General features: G+C 42.6%; 1 protein-coding gene across 2 annotated transcripts in view; it reads right to left on the bottom strand.

The window, feature by feature from the left end:
- Nucleotides 1–20,845, bottom strand: part of tnfrsf21 (tumor necrosis factor receptor superfamily, member 21) — a 115,376-nt gene that overhangs the window by 2,879 nt on the left and 91,652 nt on the right. Inside the window, exons 5-6 of one of the 2 annotated variants that reach the window (XM_072499138.1) lie at nucleotides 2,151–2,216; nucleotides 280–487 (exon numbers count right to left, since the gene is read on the bottom strand). In XM_072499138.1, the coding sequence (XP_072355239.1) occupies nucleotides 280–487; nucleotides 2,151–2,216 (274 nt within the window). The remainder of the gene's footprint in view (nucleotides 1–279; nucleotides 488–2,150; nucleotides 2,217–20,845) is intronic. The other variant, XM_072499140.1, reaches the window with a different exon arrangement.

Below are 20,845 nucleotides of genomic sequence, written 5' to 3'. Positions count from 1 at the left end.
AAACTGTTCACAGTATTCCAGGTGTGGCCCTGTATAGTTTTTAGCAACTTATTTAAAATACGATCATAGTTATCTACAAAACGAATGTTGCATATGGAATTTTATTGAATTAAATGGACAGCTCTGAATAAAATAGGAAATCATATTAAACAGCAGATGACATCATTCTCTACTTTAAATGAGGTTTCAGTTCTGTATCTTCAAAACTGAAATGCAAACTCCGCAGCATAAATAATAGATGAACTTTTAGGAACCATTATAAATACGATGCAGTTTTACCTTTGGAAATGAAAGATCCAGTTCTGCTGAGAACGGAGGAAGAAGTACTGGAAGTTGAGTCACAGCGAAGGAGGGGCTCTGATTCATCAACAAAAAACACTCTTGTTTTGTCAGCTGAAGATGGCTCAACAGTTGTGTTGGGAACGGCAGGATTTGGAGGAACGCCATTTTTGCTGCCGAGAACAGAGACAAGCTTCTCGAGATCCAGCTGGGAAAAAAAGATCATTTCAGATTTCAAAATGGTTGCTGGATAAAATAGTTTGAATCAAAATGAATCTGAGCACAGGCATATAGGAAACAACCAATTTATTTTAAAAAAAAATTAAAGTACCCAATTCTGTTTTTCCCCAATGAAGGGGCAATTTAGTGTGGTCAATCCACCTACCCTGCACATCTTTGTTGTGCGGGTGAGACCAAAGCAGACACTGGAAACAAAGAATTTAAATAGTCATAATTCTTTCCTCAGCCCATAAGATTAGCGCAGTTCCTAAGCCTGCCTTACATTACTCAAGATTACAATGAGATTATGAAATGGGAGATTTGTCTTTCAAGCAAAGACTACAAAAATGGTGACATTTCTGCTTTTCATCAAATTGGTACCTGATTTTTTTTAGGTGGAGCTACAAATCAGGATTACATGCAAGCTGAACAGCAGAAGCAGCATGCTGTAGACCAAGCTGAGCAATCCTACAACCAACAAATCGGGCAAAAGCTTGTAGTTCTGCCACATATCAATCATGAATGGCGGTAGACAATTGAACAACTCATCGAGGAAGGTTCCAAAGACGTTACCATTCTGAACAAAGATGAAACACAACATGTTGCGCAAAACTGAAGCAATTTCAACCATTTTCAGCCAGAAGTGCCAAACAGACAATCCATCTTGGCCACCTCCTGTGGTGGATAGCATCACGGGCATCAGTGCTCAATCAACTCAATTCACTCCAAGCAGTATCATGGAGCAGCTGAATATACTGGATACAGCAAAAGCTACCAGCGCCGACAGTGCCCTGGCTAGAGTACTGAGCAAGTACCAGCCGTGTCCAGAGTGAAGCTGTTCCAGTAGAATTATAACATTAGCATCAACCAGACAACGTGGAAAATTGCCCAGGCAGTCATGTCCTGTCCCACAAAATTTAGGACAAATCCAACCTGGCCAACTAACCACCCTGTCAGTGTATTCACAATCATCAGCAGAGTGGCAATGCTATCGAGCAGCACGCAGAAATAACCTGCTCACTGATGCTCAGTTTGGGCTCTGTCAGGGCCACTCAACTCTAGACCTCACAGCCTTGGTCCAAAAGACAGATGAATTTTTAACAAATGCTGAAAAGATTATTTGTAGTTCGGAAATTGTGCGTTTTAAAGCTTCGCCGTGAAGATGTAAACAGGAAGATTTAAATTACTTGTGTAGTTTCTCCAGATCAAAGAGGGGTTTGAAAGCACCTTGTAAACGAGGGAAGATTTTAAAGTGTCCGTGTACTTTCGGAAAAAGTTTAATATTAAACCTCATTAGTTCACAATTTCGATCTGGTAAGAGGACATGTGTGTCATATTGCCATGGGATTACGGTGTTTATTTTGTTAGGCCGTTTTCACAGCTTGTGAGGCCTGGGAGAAAGCAGCATATGACTGAAAGAAGCTAGGACAAAGAAAATAGAGGTCATCAGGGACCTAGAATTTTCCAGATTTAGAATCACTGCGCAGGAATTGTGAAAGGGGCCCATGTTCAGAATGAGAAGCCCAAATTAATGAGAATTAAAATTGTCAGATCTGCCTAATGAATCCAGTGGAAGAGGTTGGCGGTGAAATCCTCAGATTGAGTGAGTTTTGGAAGTCGAAGTGCCAGACTGGGAAACTTAGGAGACACACCATGAATTCCTGGGACCCGTGACAAATTGGCTTGATTCCAGGAAAGTTGAATGACCACACACAAAACTAAGGAAAAAATAAAATGGATTTGATGTTTAACTTAAAAAGTGGAACAAGGGAGTTCTAATTAGAATTTTGGTTCAAAGTATAACTTATTCACAGGGTGTAGAGTTAAATTAATAGTACCTATTCTTCTTCTTATGTGTGATACTGTAAAAGATTTCCTTGCAAACATGAAATCTTGTGTAGTCTATTCAGTTCATAACTGAGAATTCAAATTTATTTTTTAAAAGTGACCAATCACTCTTGAGGTTGTAACAAATTCAAGAGGAGAGGTGAAAGTTGACTTTTCCTGACATCAAGGCAGCAAGTGTGAGCTGAAGTGGCAAGTAACATTCATGCCACACAAGTGTCAGGCAATGAACGTCTCCAACAAGAGAGAATCCAACCATCTCCCCTTGACTTTCAATAACATTAGCGGCGCTAAACACCCCATCATCAACATCCTGGGAGTTACCATTGACCAGAAACTCAACTGGACGAGCCATATAATAATAATAATCTTTATTAGTGTCACAAGTAGGCTCACATTAACACTGCAATGAAGTTACTGTGAAAATCCTCTAGTCGCCACACTCCAGCACCTATTTGGGTTCACAGAGGGAGAGTTAAGAAATTCCAATTCACATAAGGAGCACGTTTTTTGGGACTTGTGGGAGGAAACCGGAGCACCCGGTGGAAACCCACACAGACATGGGGAGAACGTGCTCAGTGCTTCACTCCAGAGTCCCCAACCCACTTCTGTCCCCAGTTCGTCCTCCCATTTCCATCTGGTCTCATCCAGTGGTGTTCAAGCTCTGTCCAGTAGTTATCGGTATATTTTCCCACTGAGTTCCCCCTCCTTACTGTTCGTGGTCATCAGGTCCTCTAATAGTGTAATCTCCGGGGCCCTGGGGTATCCTACTATCTCATTGCGGAGGAAATGTTTTATTTGTAAGTGTCTCATTTCCTGCCCTGTCGGCAATTCTCATTCCTCCATCAGTTCGCTCAGCTTCGCTAGTCTGTGCCCTACGTAGAAGTCCCTATCAGGGTTCCCACGTCCTGTCTCCATTTTTAAAACATTATTGTAAGTTTGGCAGTGCCAGGTCTCCCTTAATTTTCCTCCTTTGCAGTGTTGATTTGGGGACTCTTGGATTTACACACACACCTTTCCACCACCGGCAAGGCACAAGTCAGGACCGTAAGGAATTTTCACCATGACTGCAATTCCAACAGTATTGAACCATCTTTTGTTTTGCCTACTGAACACAACTTTCAACAGACACCATCCAGAACAAAAGCAGATAATTTTATCAGCACTCTTATCTACCACCCGAAACATCCACTCATCTTACCGCCATATGCAGTGGCAACACAAGTAGCATCTCCAAGATGCACTGCAGCAAATTGCCACGGCTCCAAAGACAGCACTTACATGACCTCTACCATCCATAAGAACAAGGGCAACAGAAAGATGGCAAAAGCACCACATGTAAGTTTCCCTTAATCAGAAATCATCATGACACAGAACTATATTCTCATTCACTCACTGTCACTAGGTCAAAATCCTGGGACGGATTCAGGGAATAGGAGTTTTTGAATGTTATCCAGCAATTTAAAACAAATAATGTGGTCCAGATCCTGAAGACCCATGATCAGGGAAACTAGATGAACCAGTTTCTTGTTCCTTTTTTTGCTGCTAGTGTTTACATTTGAGATCATAAGTGAGAAATCTAAAAGGCAAGCATAATTGTTTACCCTGAGGATGACATATCTCTGATAAGTAGATTAGCATTTTGTGACAAGTATTCACTTCCTGCCAGAACTGTGAGTTCCTAGTTCTTTGGAGTAGTATTTAACCAGAAGGAAGTTGAAATGATTCAACATTACTCAAGGAGCATGATGTGCTTTTTCCCAAAACTTAGCAGCGCTCCTTCAACTTGGTGTTCAAAAACATATATTGTAAATTACGTCCCTGTTCAGTATTTAGTTGCTTACACTTAATTTAAAAGGCTGTCTATATCAGCTAAACATTAACAGGGTCTTTGCACTATGCAATATCAATTCATTTATTTTAAACTTCTGAACATTGGATTTAGCAATTGATTAAATACTTAACAATATCACTACTGCTGCTGCCCCCAGCTTTTTCTAGGGCACAAGGTTACTTTTAGACACGTGATGCCAATGTTTCCCAGATACTGGTTATCAGGGTACTCAGTCAGTGTTTTCCCCTTACCTTGAACAAAAACACACTAAACATTACTTTATAAATTAATTACATATATCAATCATGTAAATAAAATTGTATTTTGCACACCTAACTTTCATCTTGGGGGGTGGGGGGGGAGGGAAGGAGGTGGAAAAGAGGGTGACAAACACCGGACTGTAGCCAATTAAAGTGACAATTGCTGGCACTCTTCACATGCTGTCTGGATTTTCCAGATAGTGGAAACTCCACCCCACCTGCCCTCCTCCAGATGTGGCTGTGGCCCATAAATGGATTGTGATGGCCTCCTGGCGGCAGGCTGGGGAAATCAGAGGCGCATCCTACTAAGCAGCCCAGCATCGATGCATTGAACAGAGAGGGCTATAGCTGCTTGCCCCAAGCCGCCCAGTGGAGATGTTCCTCTTTGCAATAATGCACAGGTCTTCAGAGGGTGTCTCCATCTTGAGGCGCTCTCACTGTCTCTCATCAATGGTTGCATCACCCACCTCTCCCATTGGCCCAGAGCCTCAGAGATTCTTCCAATGCCCTCCTGCCTAGCTGCCATTAATTTGGCCGAGGACCGCCCCACCCCCCCACCCCCCCCCCCACCCCCCCCCCCACCACCACTCACTCCCCCACTCCCTCCCCCCCACTAGGGTCTCACTACATCTGGGAAATAATTGGTCACGTGAATTCAAATTCAGTCCTCGTGTCTCCAATCAGCAAACAACTCTGCAGCAGTCTTAAAATAGTCCATTTTCAGTAGCCAACCCTCCTGCCTTACAATAAATAGAACCCAAAATATGAGTGGTAAATAAAACATTGCAACATAGTGTTTTAATATTGCTTCAAGAGCGGGGTAGAACAGTGAGTCTGGGGACAAAGTGTCGGCTATTGGGGGGGGGGGGGGGGGGTCAATCAATGCAGAGGAGGCCCCTCTCGATTGAAAATATGCTAACATTAACTTTCTTCAAAATTGGAGCCATAAGGCCCATTGGTATGACATTAATAATCTGAAACATTAGGGCGGCATTGTGGCGCAGTGGTTAGCACCGCTGCTTCACGGCGCCGAGGACCTGGGTTCGACCCCGGCCCATGGTCACTGTCCATGTGGAGTTTGCACATTCTCCCAGTGTCTGCATGGGTCTCACCCCCACAACCCAAAGATGTGCAGGGTTTGCCATGCTAAATTGCCCCTCAATTGGAAAAAAAATAATTGGGTACTGTTAAGTTTATAAATAAAATTTAAAAATAATCTGAAACATTGAAGCTCAGGAACAAAATTAAGGCGTTTTAAGGAAAATAACTTATGAAGTGATAGCCAGCAAAATTTATATCAGGCAAATTTTTTTTCACCAAGTGCTTGGACTTGGAAGAAGCAGTAATCTCTAATGGATGTTCAAAATCCTGTCTAAATAGCTGGACTTCCAGAATGTTTCAATTATTTTGCACGAAATCCCCAAAAATAAGTAATATTTGGAGATGTGCAAGACGCTGGTTGCAAAGGCATCAAAATTGGTTGATTGACAATAATCAGTGGGTACGAGTTGAGAATGATACTCTGCTTGGAGATAGCATGATTAAAATCTCCGTTGAAAAGTATGTTTTAAAAGCTCAGTTGAAAAGTATGATTTTAGGAGAGGATTAGTTCACCAATGGTGGGGAAAAGGTGGTGAATTTAAGGGAGACAAGGGTTTTGGGATGGACATGCAAGGTGAGGGGTAAGCAGGAAGGTGGAGTTAGGGACACAATCAGATCAGTCATGATTTTGTTGAATGGTGGAGCAAGCTCAAGGAATGATATATATATATATATATATATATAAAAAAATATAAAAGAGAGAGAGACTTAGAGAAAAATAAGTTAATACGAGACAACTCAACATGGCTTTGTCAAGGGCAGGCCACGTCTGTGAAATTTAATGGAGTTCTTGGACGAGGTGACACAGGCAGTGGGTGAAGGTAGTGCCATGGATGTTGTATATTTGGAAAGCATTTGATACAGTGCCACATGGCAGGTTGGTTAGCAGATTGGTGGGTCCTTGGCAGCATGGAGTACAAGTTGGCTAAGAGATAGGAAACATAGGGCAAGTGCAGATGGGCATTTCTCAGACTGGAGACGAGTTGAAAGTGTTGTTTCCCAGTGTGGGGACCGTTGCTTTTTCCGATTTATATAAATGATTTAGAAGTGGGTGTTGAGAGCAAAATCTCTAAATTTGCAGATGACACTAAGCTAAGGAGAATACGGAATTGTGAGGATGACGCTGAGCGATTTCAGAGGGACATTGAAAAGTTAACCAAATGATCAGATACTGGCAGATGAACTTCAATGCAGCGAAATGTGAGGTAATGCATTTTGGTACAAGAAATATGGGGAGACAATATAGGCTCAACAGTACAATTTTGAGGAGAGTACAGGAGCAGAGGGACCTCGGTCAGGGTTCAAGTGCATAATTCTCTGAAGGTAGCCAGGCAAGTTGAAACAGTTAAGAAGGCTTATTGCAGCTTCCTTGGGTTTATAAATAGAGGCATAGAGTATAAAAGCAAGGAAGAGATACTACACCTCTATCATTGGTCAGACCACATTTGGAGTATTATGTTCAGTTCTGGACACCTTATTTAAAGAAGGATGTTAAAGCCCCGGAGAGAGTGCAGAGGAGATTTACGAGAATGATACCAGGAATGAGGACTTTTAGATACAAGGAAAGATTGGAGCAAGGAGAACAAGAGAAAGAGAAAGAGAAAATCGCTTATTGTCACAAGTAGGCTTCAATGAAGTTACTGTGAAAAGCCCCTAGTCGCCACATTCCGGCGCCTGTTCAGGGAGGCTGTTACGGGAATTGAACCGTGCTGCTGGCCTGCCTTGGTCTGCTTTCAAAGCCAGCGATTTAGCCCTGTGCTAAACAGAGGTGTTCAAAATTTTGAACAATTTTGACAGGGTAAAGAAGGATATTCTGCTTCCACTAGTTGGTATGTCAGTGACTCAGGGTCACAATTTCAAGATGGGCAGCAAGAGAGTTAGGACCGAGACAAGGAGAAACTTCTTTACTCAAAGAGTTGTTGGGGTTTGGAATGCGCTGACTGGGAGAGTGGTGGAGGTGGATCCCATAAGAAGTTTCAAAAGATCCCATAAGAAGTTTCAAAAGAGAGCTGGATGCATATTTGAAAGTGATGAATTTAGAGCGCTACGGACATAGGGCTGGGGAATGGGACCGGCTAGGTTGCTCATTTGGGAGCTGGTGCAGACACAATAAGCCGCATGGCCTCCTCCTGCACTGTAAATAACAATCAAAATAGTCTCTCTGCTCCTTTATGTACAGATATTAAAAGAACACAGGTCTTGGGAGAGTTATAAAACTGCAGGATACTAAAGATGGGCACGGGTGAGGCAATAAAGGATTTGAACACTGGGATGACAATTTTAAAATGAGAGGTGCATGGGAGACCTGGAGACAATGTTGATCAGCAGAAACAGAGGTACAGCAGTAAGGTTTTGATGTGCTGAAGGTTTGAGGGTGAAAATTGGAAGCATTGAAATAGTTCAGTCTGGACATGACAGAAGACAAATGAATGAAGGCTATGGGAGCAGTTGAAACAACTAACTACCCTCGGAGAAAAAAATTCTCCCCATCTTAAACCGCGTCTCCAGTTCTCGTTTCCCCTACAAGATGAAACACTTACCCGGTCAAGTTTCTGAAGGATCTTACATGTTTCAATAAGATCAACTCTCATTCTTCTAAATTCCAATGGGTATAGGCTGAAATTATTCAAATTTTCTTCATAAGGTAAGCCCTTCATCCCAAGAATGAGTTGAGTGAACCGTCTAATGGAATTATATATTTTTTTCAAACAAGGAAACCAAAATGTACACAAGTGTTCCAGATGTGGTTGTATTAAGATCCTGTACAGCTGCAGTAAAATTTTGCGACTTTTACATTGCAGTCTACTGGTAACATACCCAATCACATTTTCCCCAACGACTTTGGTCTTCCCAAATTTTATATTTGGCTGGATATTAGACAAGCAGGCTGTGGACAAGATTTAAACTTGTTTCAACACCTACCCACTTGTATATATGTTGTGGGGGAGTTGGGGGTGGGAGGGGGGAAGATATGGTATAAATATTTTGCAAACAATGAGAAAAATACTTTTCACTGCACACGTGACAATAAACAAATCCAATCCAATCCCTGTGTGTGTGTGTGTGTGTGTGTGTGTGTCATTGAGGCAACGTCACTGGACTAGTAATCCAGAAGCCCAGGCTAATACGCTGGGAACAAGGCTTCAAATCCCACCAGCTGCTGTGGTGGAATTTAAATTTAATTAACAGATCTGGAATGTAAAGCTGGTCTCGGTGGTAAGATCCTCCGCTGATGTTATCTGGGAAAGTATCTCAAAACTCTGAAGGATAATGTGAAACACTGGTTCTACGTACAACCTAGTGAGCAACCAGCCCAGCCTTTGTGTAAACAATTAATAAAGAATATTCATTAAAGAGAAAAATAACACGACAAAAGACAAATATATGGTGCTTCCAGCATCCACAGTATTTTGCTTTTAGCAAAATGTTGGCCTTGCCAGCAATAGCCATATCCCATGAAAGAAGAATAATTTCAGTACAAAACACATTAGCACAAAGTGCTCGACAGGAGTGCTACACCAAATTAAACTAACCATGTCCTAAACAGTACATAGAACATTTTCTTTGAGCAAATCTTATTTACACAGGTAAGTTCAAAAAACCTGACAAAAATAATGACAGTATAATTAGTAAAGATGTAGAAAAATAAAATGCTCAAAATAGAGATGAAATGAAAACTTTATTCCCTCCTTTGGGTTGATTTGGATTGGATTGGATTTGTTTATTGTCATGTGTGCCGAGGTACAGTGAAAAGTATTTTTCTGCGAGCAGCTCAACAGATCATTAAGTACATGAAAAGAAAAGGAAATAAAAGAAAATACATCAAAGAAAATACATAATAGGGCAACACAAGGTACACAATGTAACTACGTAAGCACTGGCATCGGATGAAGCAGGGGTGTAGTGTTAATGAGGTCAGTCCATAGGAGGGTCGTTTAAGAGTCTGGTAACAGCGGGGAAGAAGCTGTTTTTGAGTCTGTTCGTGCGTGTTCTCAGACCTCTATATCTCCTGCCCGATGGAAGAAGTTGGAAGAGTGAGTAAGCCGGGTGGGAGGGGTCTTTGATTATGCTGCCCACTTTTCCCAAGCAGCGGGAGGTGTAGATGGAGTCAATGGATGGGAGGCAGGTTTGTGTGATGGACTGGGCTGTGTTCACGACTCTCTGAAGTTTCTTGCGGTCCTAGGCCGAGCAGTTGCCATACCAGGCTGTCTTGCAGCCTGATAGGATGCTTTCTATGGTTCATCTGTAAAAGTTGGTAAGAATTAATGTGGACATGCAGAATTTCCTAAGTTTCCGGAGGAAGTATATGTGCTGTTGTGCTTTCTTGGTCGTAGCATCGACGTGGGTGGACCAGGACAGGTTTTTGGTGATGTGTACCCCGAGGAATTTGAAACTGCTAACCATCTCCACCTCGGCCCAGTAGATGCTGACAGGGGTATGTACAGTACTTTGCTTCCTGAAGTCAATGACCAGCTCTTTAGTTTTGCTGGCATTGAGGGAGAGATTGTTGTCGCTGCACCACTCCACGAGGTTCTCTATCTCCCTCCTGTATTCTGACTTGTCGTTATTTGAGATCCGGCCCACTATGGTCATATCGTCAGCAAACTTGTAGATGGAGTTGGAACCAAATGTTACCACACTGTCGTGTGTGTACAGGGAGTAGAGTAGGGGGCTAAGTATGCAGCCTTGCGGGGCCCCGGTATTGAGGACCATTGTGGAGGTGGTGTTGTTGTTGATTCTTACTAATTGTGGTCTGTGGGTCAGAAAGTCGAGGATCCAGTTGCAGAGTGAGGTTTTGGAGCTTTGATATGAGCTTGGCTGGGATTATGGTGTTGAAGGTGGAGCTGTAGTCAATAAATAGGAGTCTGATGTAGGAGTCCTTGTTGTCGAGATGCTCTAGGGATGGGTGTAGGGCCAGGGAAATGGCATCTGCTGTGGACCGGTTGCGGCGGTATGCGAATTGCAGTGGATCAAGGCGTTCTGGGAGTATGGAGGTGATGCGCTTCATGACCAACCTCTCAAGCACTTCAGTACGACTGAAGTCAGGGTCACCGGACGGTAGTCATTGAGGCACATTGCTTGGTTATTCTTTGGCATCGGTATGATGGTGGTCTTCTTAAAGCAGGTGGGACCTAGGAATGGAGTAGGGACAGGTTAAAGATGTCCACGAACACATCTGCCTGCTGGTCCGCGTCCGCGCAGGCTCTGAGTGCATGACCAGGGATCCCATCCAGGCCCGTCGCCTTCCGAGGGTTCTCTTTCAAGAAGGCCGATCTGACTTCGGAAGCTGTGATGATGGGTATGGGTGAGTTATGGGCTGCTGGTGCACTCGACAGTGAATTGTTAGTTTCCTGCTCGAACCGAGCATAGAATGCATTGAGTTCATCGGGGAGGGGTGCGCTGCTGCCGGAGATACTGCTCGGCTTCGCTTTGTAGCCGTTATGTTGTTTTGGCCTTGCCACAACCGCCGAGCGTCTGTTTGTGATTCTACCTTGGTTTGATATTCTCTCTTGGCATCTCGGATGGCTTTGCGGAGATCGTACCTGGATTTCTTGTATAAATAAGTGTTGTCTGACTTGAACGCCTCAGACCTGCATCTTGCTTTGATGCTGCCTAACCCGAATATTTTCAGCACTACAACCTGCAGTATTTTGCTGTCATATTGGGTAAAGATATAAATTGATCACTTCCTGGAAAAGTGATTTCAAACCAGAAACTCCTCGTGGAGTCAGATATAAATTACTCTTAAAACAGTAATCATGCTCACTGCAAGAGTTGGCTACCTAATGAAGTTGGCCTAATTTTATAAAGTGATACAGCTTCAAAACAATTGGTTTATAAAAACAACAGGCAGTGAAACATGGGTGTGCATAACAACGCAGTGAATCAACATACTGTAAATAGCAAGTCTACAAGAATTAACTAGTCAGAAAATGGCAGCTTCTGCAACAAGGTGCAACGTCAAATATATGCTCAGGTTTGGAATGAAAAATCAATATCAGAGTCACTGCTCTTAAAAAAATGTACTTGTATGTAGAAAAAAAAAAATCATTCTCTAAAAGCATTGCTTGCCAGTGTAGGTTGTGCTACAATTTAGTAGCTCAGAGTAACCCAACACTCGGATTTTTCTGTCCTGAATATGTCCCACAGAACTGACCAAAGTCTCCGACTTTCAGAGTTGGTTCCAGGGTAATTGCCATCAAAGTTCAAACTTCCCGGGCAATTAGGACGGAGGTCAGCTCGTTAAGACTTCTGCAGGGTTCCGAAATGTATCTTAGTAGTATGTTTGGTTGCTGATGATCTGGAGACCGGAAGATCTGGGCCAGCACGGTAGCATAGCGGTTAGCACAGTTTCTTCACAGCTCCAGGATCACAGGTTCCCAGCTTGGGTCACTATCTGTGCGGAGTCAGCACGTTCTCCCCGTGACTGGGTAGGTTTCCTCCAGATGCTCCGGTTTCCTCCCACAGTCCAAAGGTGTGCAGGTTAGGTGGATTGGCCATGCTAAATTGTCCTTAGTGTCCAAAATTGCCCTTAGTGTTGGGTGGGGTTACTGGGTAATGGGGATAGGGTGGAGGTGTTGACCTTGGGTAGGGTGCTCTTTCCGAGAGCTGGTGCAGACTCGATGGGCCGAATGGCCTCCTTCTGCACTGTAAATTCTATGATTCTATATATTTTGGACAAATGTATAACTGGATATATCAGTATTTCCACTTCCGACAAGCAACAACCATGTACATTTTACACAAATTTAAAAATGAACCAGGAGGCACAATTTACTTGATGTAGTGCAAATACACAACTCATTGTAGAATTCTGTGCAGTTAAATTACCATTTATGCTGTGAATCCCACACCATGAAGGTTTGATTCTAAGAGATGTTGTGAGAAAGTATCTCTCACTGAGGAAAAAGTAGGGGTGAGAGGAATTGGTTGAAGTCCCAATCAGTTGACAAACCTCTGAATAACTAATCTAGAATATCAGTGACAAGATCTGGCAATGGACCTCCCTCACATTTGACCACAACTGGTGTAGAGTCGGATAGCTCATCAGGAAGCACTATATTTTAGGTCCCGTCCAATTAAAAGGTTGTACATTACTGGCAGTGATGTAATAGAGCAACAATACAGCTTCAGAGACAGTGAAACATCTCGAGAAGGCTGTGACCTGCTCTTAGCTGTTGCTTTTTCTGATGTTCAGTCTATTTCCGCCTTGCTGGCTTGCAGTGCACAGGATAGGAGGAAGTTGTAAATGACTTTTAAATAAATTGGGCAACAGATTCCTTTTGATAGCAAAGTTCTGAGATCCACCCTGCCTTACTCAAGCCCTAAGTCATTCTAGCAGCCATGATGTAATAAACTGGAGGAATTTAAGTTAAATTCAGGAAACAAGTTTTCTTTTCAGACCAAAAAAATGTTATTTTTAATGCTTCAAAAAGGTTATTCGCAAGGAGGAAGAAGCATATATATATCATATGGGAAGTTATGATCTTGGCACATAATAATAATCTTTATTAGTGTCACAAGTAAGCTTACATTAACACTGCAGTGAAGTTACTGTGAAAATCCCCTCATTACCACACTACGGCGCCTGTTCGGGTACACGGAGGGAGCATTCAGAATGTCCAATTCACCTAACAAGCACGCCTTTCGGGACTTGTGGGAGGAAACCGGAGCACCCGGAGGAAACCCATGGGGAGAACGTGCAGACTCCACAGACACATCAAACTGGGTTCCTGGCACTGTGAAGCAGCAGTGCTTGCTCACCACTGTGCTACTGATATACGCAGCAAACATAATAAATTAACACTAATCAAGTTACAAAATGAATTCCAACAACCTCCACTCAGCAAAAAAAGGCAATCAGAAACAAGCGGGTTATTGGACCAAATGAGGAGAATTGACTCACAATCGTCTGGACATAGGGTGTTATTTTAAGTACCAATTAAAATATATATTTCTTAACTCATTCATGGGACACGGACAGCACTGGCAAGGCCAACATTTATTGTCTATCTACTTGCCCTTGAGAAGGTGGTGAGCTGCCTTCTTGAACCACTGAAGTCCAGGAGGTGCAGTACATCCACAGTGCTGTTAGGGAGGGAGTTCCAGGATTTTGATACAGTGACAATGAAGGAATGGAGATATATATCCAAATCAGGATGGTGTTTGACTTGAGAGGGGAACTTGCAGGTGATGGTGTTCTTATGCATCTTCTGCCTTTGTCCTTCCAGGTGGTACAAGTCACAGGTTTGGAAGGCGCTGTCAAATGATCCCTGGTGAGTTGCTGCAGTCAGTCTTCTAGACACCACTGGGCATCAGTGATGGTGTGGGTGAATACCGAAGGTGGTGGATGGGTGAAAAAACAAGTGGAATACTTTGTCCTGGATGGTGATGAGCCTCTTGATTGTTATTGGAGTTGCACTCATCCAGGCAAGTGGAGAGTTTTTCATTACACTTCTGACTTGTGCTTTGTAATGGTGGACCGGCTTGACAGATCCAGGAGGTGAGTAATGCTCCACAGAATCCCAAGCCTCTGACCTGCTCTTGCAGCCACAGTATTTATATGGCTTGTCCAGTTCAATTTCTGGCCAATGATAAACTAGAGGATGTTGATAGTGGGGAGGAGATTCAGCAACAGGATGCCACTGAATGTCATGGGAGAAGGTTGGATTGGGACGGTCATCGCCTGGTGCTTTGTGGCACGAATGTTACTTGCCATTCAACAACCCAAGCCTGACAATTATGGGCAAGGGCTTCTTCAGTATCTGAGGAGTCATGAATGGTGTTGAACATTGTGCAGACATCAGCAAACATCCCCAATTCTGAACCATAGGCTGGTCACAGCCCAGAAGGTGGCCATTTGACCTGTCATGTCTGTGCTGGCTCTCCTGATCATAACCCAATTTCCTCAACTACATTCTCAGGCAGCAAATTCCAGATCCCAATCACTTGATGTGTGAAAAAGATTTTCCTCATGTCGCCATTGCTTCTTTTTCAATTACCTTAAATCCGTGCCCTCTGGTTCTTGATCCTTCCACCAATGGGAACAGTTTCATCCCCATCTACTCAGTACAGACCCCTCATGATTTTTAATGATCTCAAAAGAATTTTGGAATCAGATAAATAACACAGCTGTCTCTGGCTGGCGATCTGAACTGCCTGGCGAAGAACCCCCACATAAAATCTGGCATCATGAAGGTCTCGCATTGCTCATAGACTGTAAAGCCATATTCTGAAGAGGCCATTAGAAGAGATTCATTGTTCTTCAATAAAAAGGTGTCTTCTGCTAGTTCAGAATCTTGATGCATCTGCTAAATTATGATTACATTTGACGTAGACTTGTAATTCCATCAGCATCTATACCTTTTCAAAGGGGGCAGAATGAAGTGAAGTGTTGCATATCCAAAGCAATAGAGTAACACTGTAATTAGGAGGTAGCAGTTAATTGGATATACTACTTTATAAATGACACTTACAGTGACAGGAAGTTTCAGGTTGGTCCATTTATGGAAGATGACCTTTTGGTCATGAACACAAAGTTATTGCAAGCCGAAATGCAATATAGGTAACCTTTCAAAGTGCAAGCACCCAAGAAAGAAATTATATACCACTGCATGCAAATCTAGTCACACTTATAGGCAGGTCACTCAGGTCAGACAGAGTGCACAATTACAAACCAGATGGTGGTGGACTACATTTTGGAGATTCATAAAACTATTTTAAGTCACAGCAAAGACGAAGGAGTGTGTTATTGATCCACGAGTAGCTTTAAAATAACAGTGAAGCTAGTAGTTCGAGCACAACCACTGCAGCAACTTAAGGTGAGGGCTGGAGCATGGTTAAACTCAGAAGCACTGCTCCACCATTCGCTTTATTAATTGGCATCTCATTGTCTTCCTTACCACTGAAATACATTGAAAGACATGTAGTTCTTGTACTTGCGAGATGAGGTTGCCTTCCGTTTTATTCCAATAAACACTTGAACAAAGTGAGAAGTGTCAGTTATTGCCAGCTGACCTCTCCGGCACTGAAAATAAACTATTACCAGAAACTGAATTCCCTATAATCTGTAAAAATGCTCTATCTGTGCGCAGCCTGTGTGTGTGTGTGTGTGTGTGTGTGTGTGTGTGTGTGTGTGTGTGTGTGTGTGTGTGCACTTGAGTGTGAAACACTGTTAAGTCAAACCAACTGTGCATGGATGAAAAATATTTTTAAACACACTCCAAGGGTAGGAATAAACATGTGCATTTCCATCCAAAACAGAGATTACAGGCCGTAAGACGACAAATACATTCTGTCTATGACACCTTGTCATAATCCATCGGCCATTTTTTGCCCAATCGACTAGCATTTGCATCCTTATCACAGCTTATTTTCTCACTTAACTTTGTATTATCAGCGAATTTGAACACATTACACTTGGTCCCCTCACTGACAGAGGTTATGAAGCCTGTGAACCAATCCTTGCAGCATTTAATTAGTTATGTTTTGCATAGGGGCAGCATGGCAGCACAGTGGTTAGCACTGTCACTTCACAGCTCCAGGTTCCCAGGTTAGATTCCCGGCTTGGGTCACTAGCTGTGCGGAATCTGCACGTTCTCCCCATGTCGGTGTGGGTTTCCGCCGGGTTCTCCGGTCTTTTCCCAGTCCAAAGATATGCAGGTTAGGTAGATTGGCCATGCTAAAATTGCCCTTAATGTCCAAAATGGTTAGGTGGGGTTCTGGGCTATGGGGATAGGGTTGATGTGTGGGCTTAAGTGGGGTGCTCTTTCCAAGGGCTGGTGCAGACTCGACGCGCCAAATGGCCTCCTTCCGCACTGTAAATTCTATGATCCCAAAAATCACCCATTCATTCCTATACTATTTCTATTTCGTCCAGAAAGTATTTAACAAGGTGCCACATCAAAGGTTACTGCACAAAATAGGAACTTATTTTGCAGGTAACATTTTAGCATAAATAGGAGATTCTACCTTTCAGTTCATGAGAACCACACTGGAATATAAAGAATCTGGTTACAGGTATGATTGCCTTGTTCAGTCAAATCCCAGATGCACTGTTTCACTAGTTGTGACCTCATCAACTGGGAATTTCAGTAACTTGCTACATAAAAGTTGAACAACTCGAAGCAGACAAAGGAAAGCCCAACCAACTGCAGACGCCGTTAGAATTTCCACCACAGCATTTTATAGGCCGATTTATTTTGATTAAAAACAAATAGTGAAGGGCTTAGATAGGGTGGACAGTAAAGAAAATTTTCTCTCGTTGCAAACTCCCAAATTTAAAATTTCTATAGTTGAAATTTCATTACCCAGTGAGTCATTAAGAACGTGGAATCCTTTATTACTAAGAACAGTTGACACAGAGACCTGTCCATCGTACAAAAGACATTTGAAACAGAGAAAGGTACAAAGCTATGGGGACAGGACAGGGCAATGAGACTTGTTTGGATTGTTCTCGTAAAGAGTCAGCTTAGAGCTGAATGACAGTCTCCTGTTCTGTAAATTTCTAATGGCGAACAATGTTGAACAGTGTGTACTCACTGATATTCTCAGTGCAACTAGCCTTTCTCTTTCACTTTTCCTATGTTACATCAGGTCGCCACAATGCTGGTTGTTCACTCCTTCATAAATGATGGTTGCTTCCTCAATGCAACTATAACTTGCACAATCACTTCATGTAGGGCATTTGAAACTTAGTACAGTTTGACATTGACATCGTTCATTGCAAACAATTTTTTCGAAGTCTGGATTGTTCCCACCTTCCTGTCAGTTATCAGCAGTGGTGGTTCTTTATGCAAGTAGTACCTCAAATAATGTGTCCTGCCCAGGTAACACTTCTGAATTTCATCCCCTGGTTAGTGCAAACAGGTGTTGCAGACTTGTGCTTGTGAATCTAACAGTGGTGCCACTCTCCAGTTAATCCTATACCAGATGCTCTTCCAGTTTGAGCCAAAGATGCAGAGCGCGGATCCAGGTATCAGTCTTTGCAACATGCTGTGTTTAAGGTTAGGCTGCATTGTGATTAATTCAACATAAATTATTTTAATACGGTGTCAGAATAAAAAGGCTGTCTGTCTTGTTGGACATAAGACGTCCTTAAGGAATAACCTTTTGGCTCAGTAGCAGTATTGCAGCTTCCAAGTCAAAGTGCAAGGTTCAAACCTCCCACCAGGTAGCCCAGTTCAATGGAAACCAGCAACCCAGTAGGTTTGAATGTCCTGCATCCACAGTCCTCACCATATGGGTTGTGGTGAGATCTTAACTCTTTCTGCTATATAGGACTTTTCAGCTGGTATAAAGATAGTTGTGGATGGAGCATTAACACCAGCATGTTAATCAGCCTTGAATCCTTAAACATCTCACACTACAATATTCCAGAATAACAGGAACATTGCATTCTTCAAGTTGTTATTCTGCACTTTAACACAAGGATTCAACCAGTGAGGCACAGAACAGTTTCCTGCAGTTCAGAAGAAAAACAGAATTTGTACTTCATATTCCACCACCAAAAATTCAATAGATCAGAAAATTTACAGTGCAGAAGGAGGCCATTCAGCCCTTTGAGTCTACACCAGCCCCCGAAAGAGCACCTACCCAAGCCCACACCGCCACCCTATCCCCGCAACCCATTTGGACACTGCGTGGCAATTTAGCGTGACTAATCCACCTAACCCACACATCTTTGATCCGTGGGAGGAAACCCACGCAGACACGGGGAGAACACGCAGACTTCACACTGTAGGCAGCTGAGTTGGCCAACTCCCGATGTAAAATGGAGAACAGCAAAGGATGTAGGGAAATTCAGCCAACACAGGCAGAAACCAGCAGGTGCAAGTTTGCTGTGCATTTAACTCTGGAAAAGCCCAGACAGCATCGATACTAGCAGCCATCTGCATAATAATGTAGCAACCATCTACATACTAATAAGCAATCCCCGGGAACCATAGCAACATTTGGTACAAAGAAAACTAAGCCAGACTCCCCGGCGCCAGCAGGAGCCAACACAAGAGGTTAACGGACACCTCAGGATCGCCCATCGATCAGGGAACCGCTCCAGTATTGGAGAAATCGAACCAAGCGATTGGAACGAAGCCCAATCACCTAGAACCAGGTACAGGGTCCGCCCCGAAAGGCGGGAAGCCCCTGGGGACTATAAAGTTAAGCCTCCAAGTTCAAATCGTTCTTCTTGACCGGGTCACCCAGCAACGCGAACCAACATTGACCGTGACCGGTTCAACTGCCACCGAGAGATCGTAAGTCTTAAGTCAACGCTCGCTCCGAGATAGGCGCTCCTAGCTATCAATCCGTACCAACTTCGAATCCCGCAGACGCAGAACCCGAACGAAAGGCCATTTGTTCCCCTGACCTGGTGGGCCAGTCCAAAGTTAAGTACAGGCCTGTTAGTCGTAGAAGTAGCTTAGCTGTAGAATTTGTGCACGAGTAGCGATTACTGTCTATAATAAATGTGCTTTGATTTAAATCTTACTAATCGATGTATTGAGTTATTGGTCATTACTCGAACTTGAACCTCGTGACGGTATCATAAAGATACCTGGCGACTCGAGAGCAAAGGTTATAAAACAGAGCCAAGTGAACCAACCAAAAGTTAGCAACAACATAGACAGTGACCTAAGCCGGGAATCGAACCCAGATCCTTGGCGCTGTGAAATAATAGTGCTAACCACTGTGCGGCCTCGCCACCATTCAAATCAAAGCAGACACTATCACAAACTTCCTTTACGGAAAAAGTCAGGAAAAGTTATCTTGTTGAAACTCAAACTTGCTTTTCATGTTACTTATGTGTGAATTCAATCAGACCCTCCCAGATTGATCCACCCCGATCACTTAGTGGAAATCTCATCATGTATAGTTAATCTAAAACCCAGAGTCAAAATAGTGCAACAAATTGAAACAAAGAGAAAATGTTTTGATACATACATACTCCTAAAAAGTCAATTATCCAATAAAAATTCAAATACATTGCAAGCCTTTTCAATGGCTAAGCAGTGCGTGTATATTTCCTTGTGGAAGAATTGGTGGAAATGTGCAATGTGCGTAAACAACATTCTTGTGCATGGATGTGTCTCTTGTTAAAAAGTTGGCATAACCAAGTTCTAAAGGCCATGTTTATAATCAACATTCTTTGCATCATAAATATAGTGATGGAAACCAGTTCAACTCAACACCTTCAATATTAGCTCATACTGAAGTGTTGCAATAACAGAATGGCCCTCTGAGAAGTGTGAAAAACATTTTTGCTTTCGAGCAAAGATATTAATTAGTTTTAAAACTAAACTCAGACAACATTAACCGAATCATAATTCTCCAGAGCTTCAGGCAATTCTGCCTCAATCAAATAATTGGAGTTCACTCATCGAAGCTCTGCAACTACAATGGCCACCTTTTGGTCAGGACAAACCCATGCCAAAGCGGGAAATTTTCTTTGAAGAAATGCTTTGAGAAAATACAAACTAGCAGATTTTACATGCAGACAGTCACTTCAAAATAAAACAAGCCAGCAACTGACAGCTGGACTACTTCTGTTAAAAGGATCGAAGATAGATGGTGAAGCAAAAAACAATTATTTTCCTTGATGGCAGGCTCATTCACAGTTTTCCATTTCTGTCCCAGTTAACTCTCTTTTTATGCAATCCCAGGCCTTGATCAAACAATGTTATCACCTGTGTATCTTTAACAACATAACCAACAAACTAATAATGAAATCTGACCAGTACCTATATCGAAAATTACGAGGTGGCTGTTATATTACTGGGTCTAGTAATATTGTTACTCGTTGCTGTTGATGCCGATGGTCTGATGGTGTGATCCTGAAGAAACCACGAGTCTTCAACTTAAGCAAACTAATTTATTAAAGTAACAGTTGATTATATCAGAGTTCGACACTCTACAGAACTATTCTAGAAATCAAGTAATTAAATATTGATAGAATTAACTGATTCACAACTATAAATACTAACTATACGGAGAGCTATCTACCATACACTACTGCTTACTAAACACTCCTGGGTAGAAAGAGACCAAGATCCTTTAGGAGCTGCTATTTATTCTGGATCTTGTAATGCCCTCTAGTGGTAGTGTTACAACTGGATGTTATAATTAACCCTTTAGTTATATATACATATCATTACAGTGGCCACCCTTGAATTTCAACTGCTGGTCATTACCCTATCCACAACAATGCTGCAGGCTGCTGCTGACCAACATACACTCACTCAAGTATTGTTTCTACTCTGGGCACTTGAGCACAAACAAATCTAGGCTGCCATACAACTGCAGGACAGAGGGT

Source organism: Scyliorhinus torazame, chromosome 4, assembly GCF_047496885.1.
Source record: "Scyliorhinus torazame isolate Kashiwa2021f chromosome 4, sScyTor2.1, whole genome shotgun sequence".
Classification (NCBI taxonomy): domain Eukaryota; kingdom Metazoa; phylum Chordata; class Chondrichthyes; order Carcharhiniformes; family Scyliorhinidae; genus Scyliorhinus; species Scyliorhinus torazame.
Note: the sequence above shows the minus strand (reverse complement) of the source record. Positions and strands in the feature narration are given on the sequence as shown.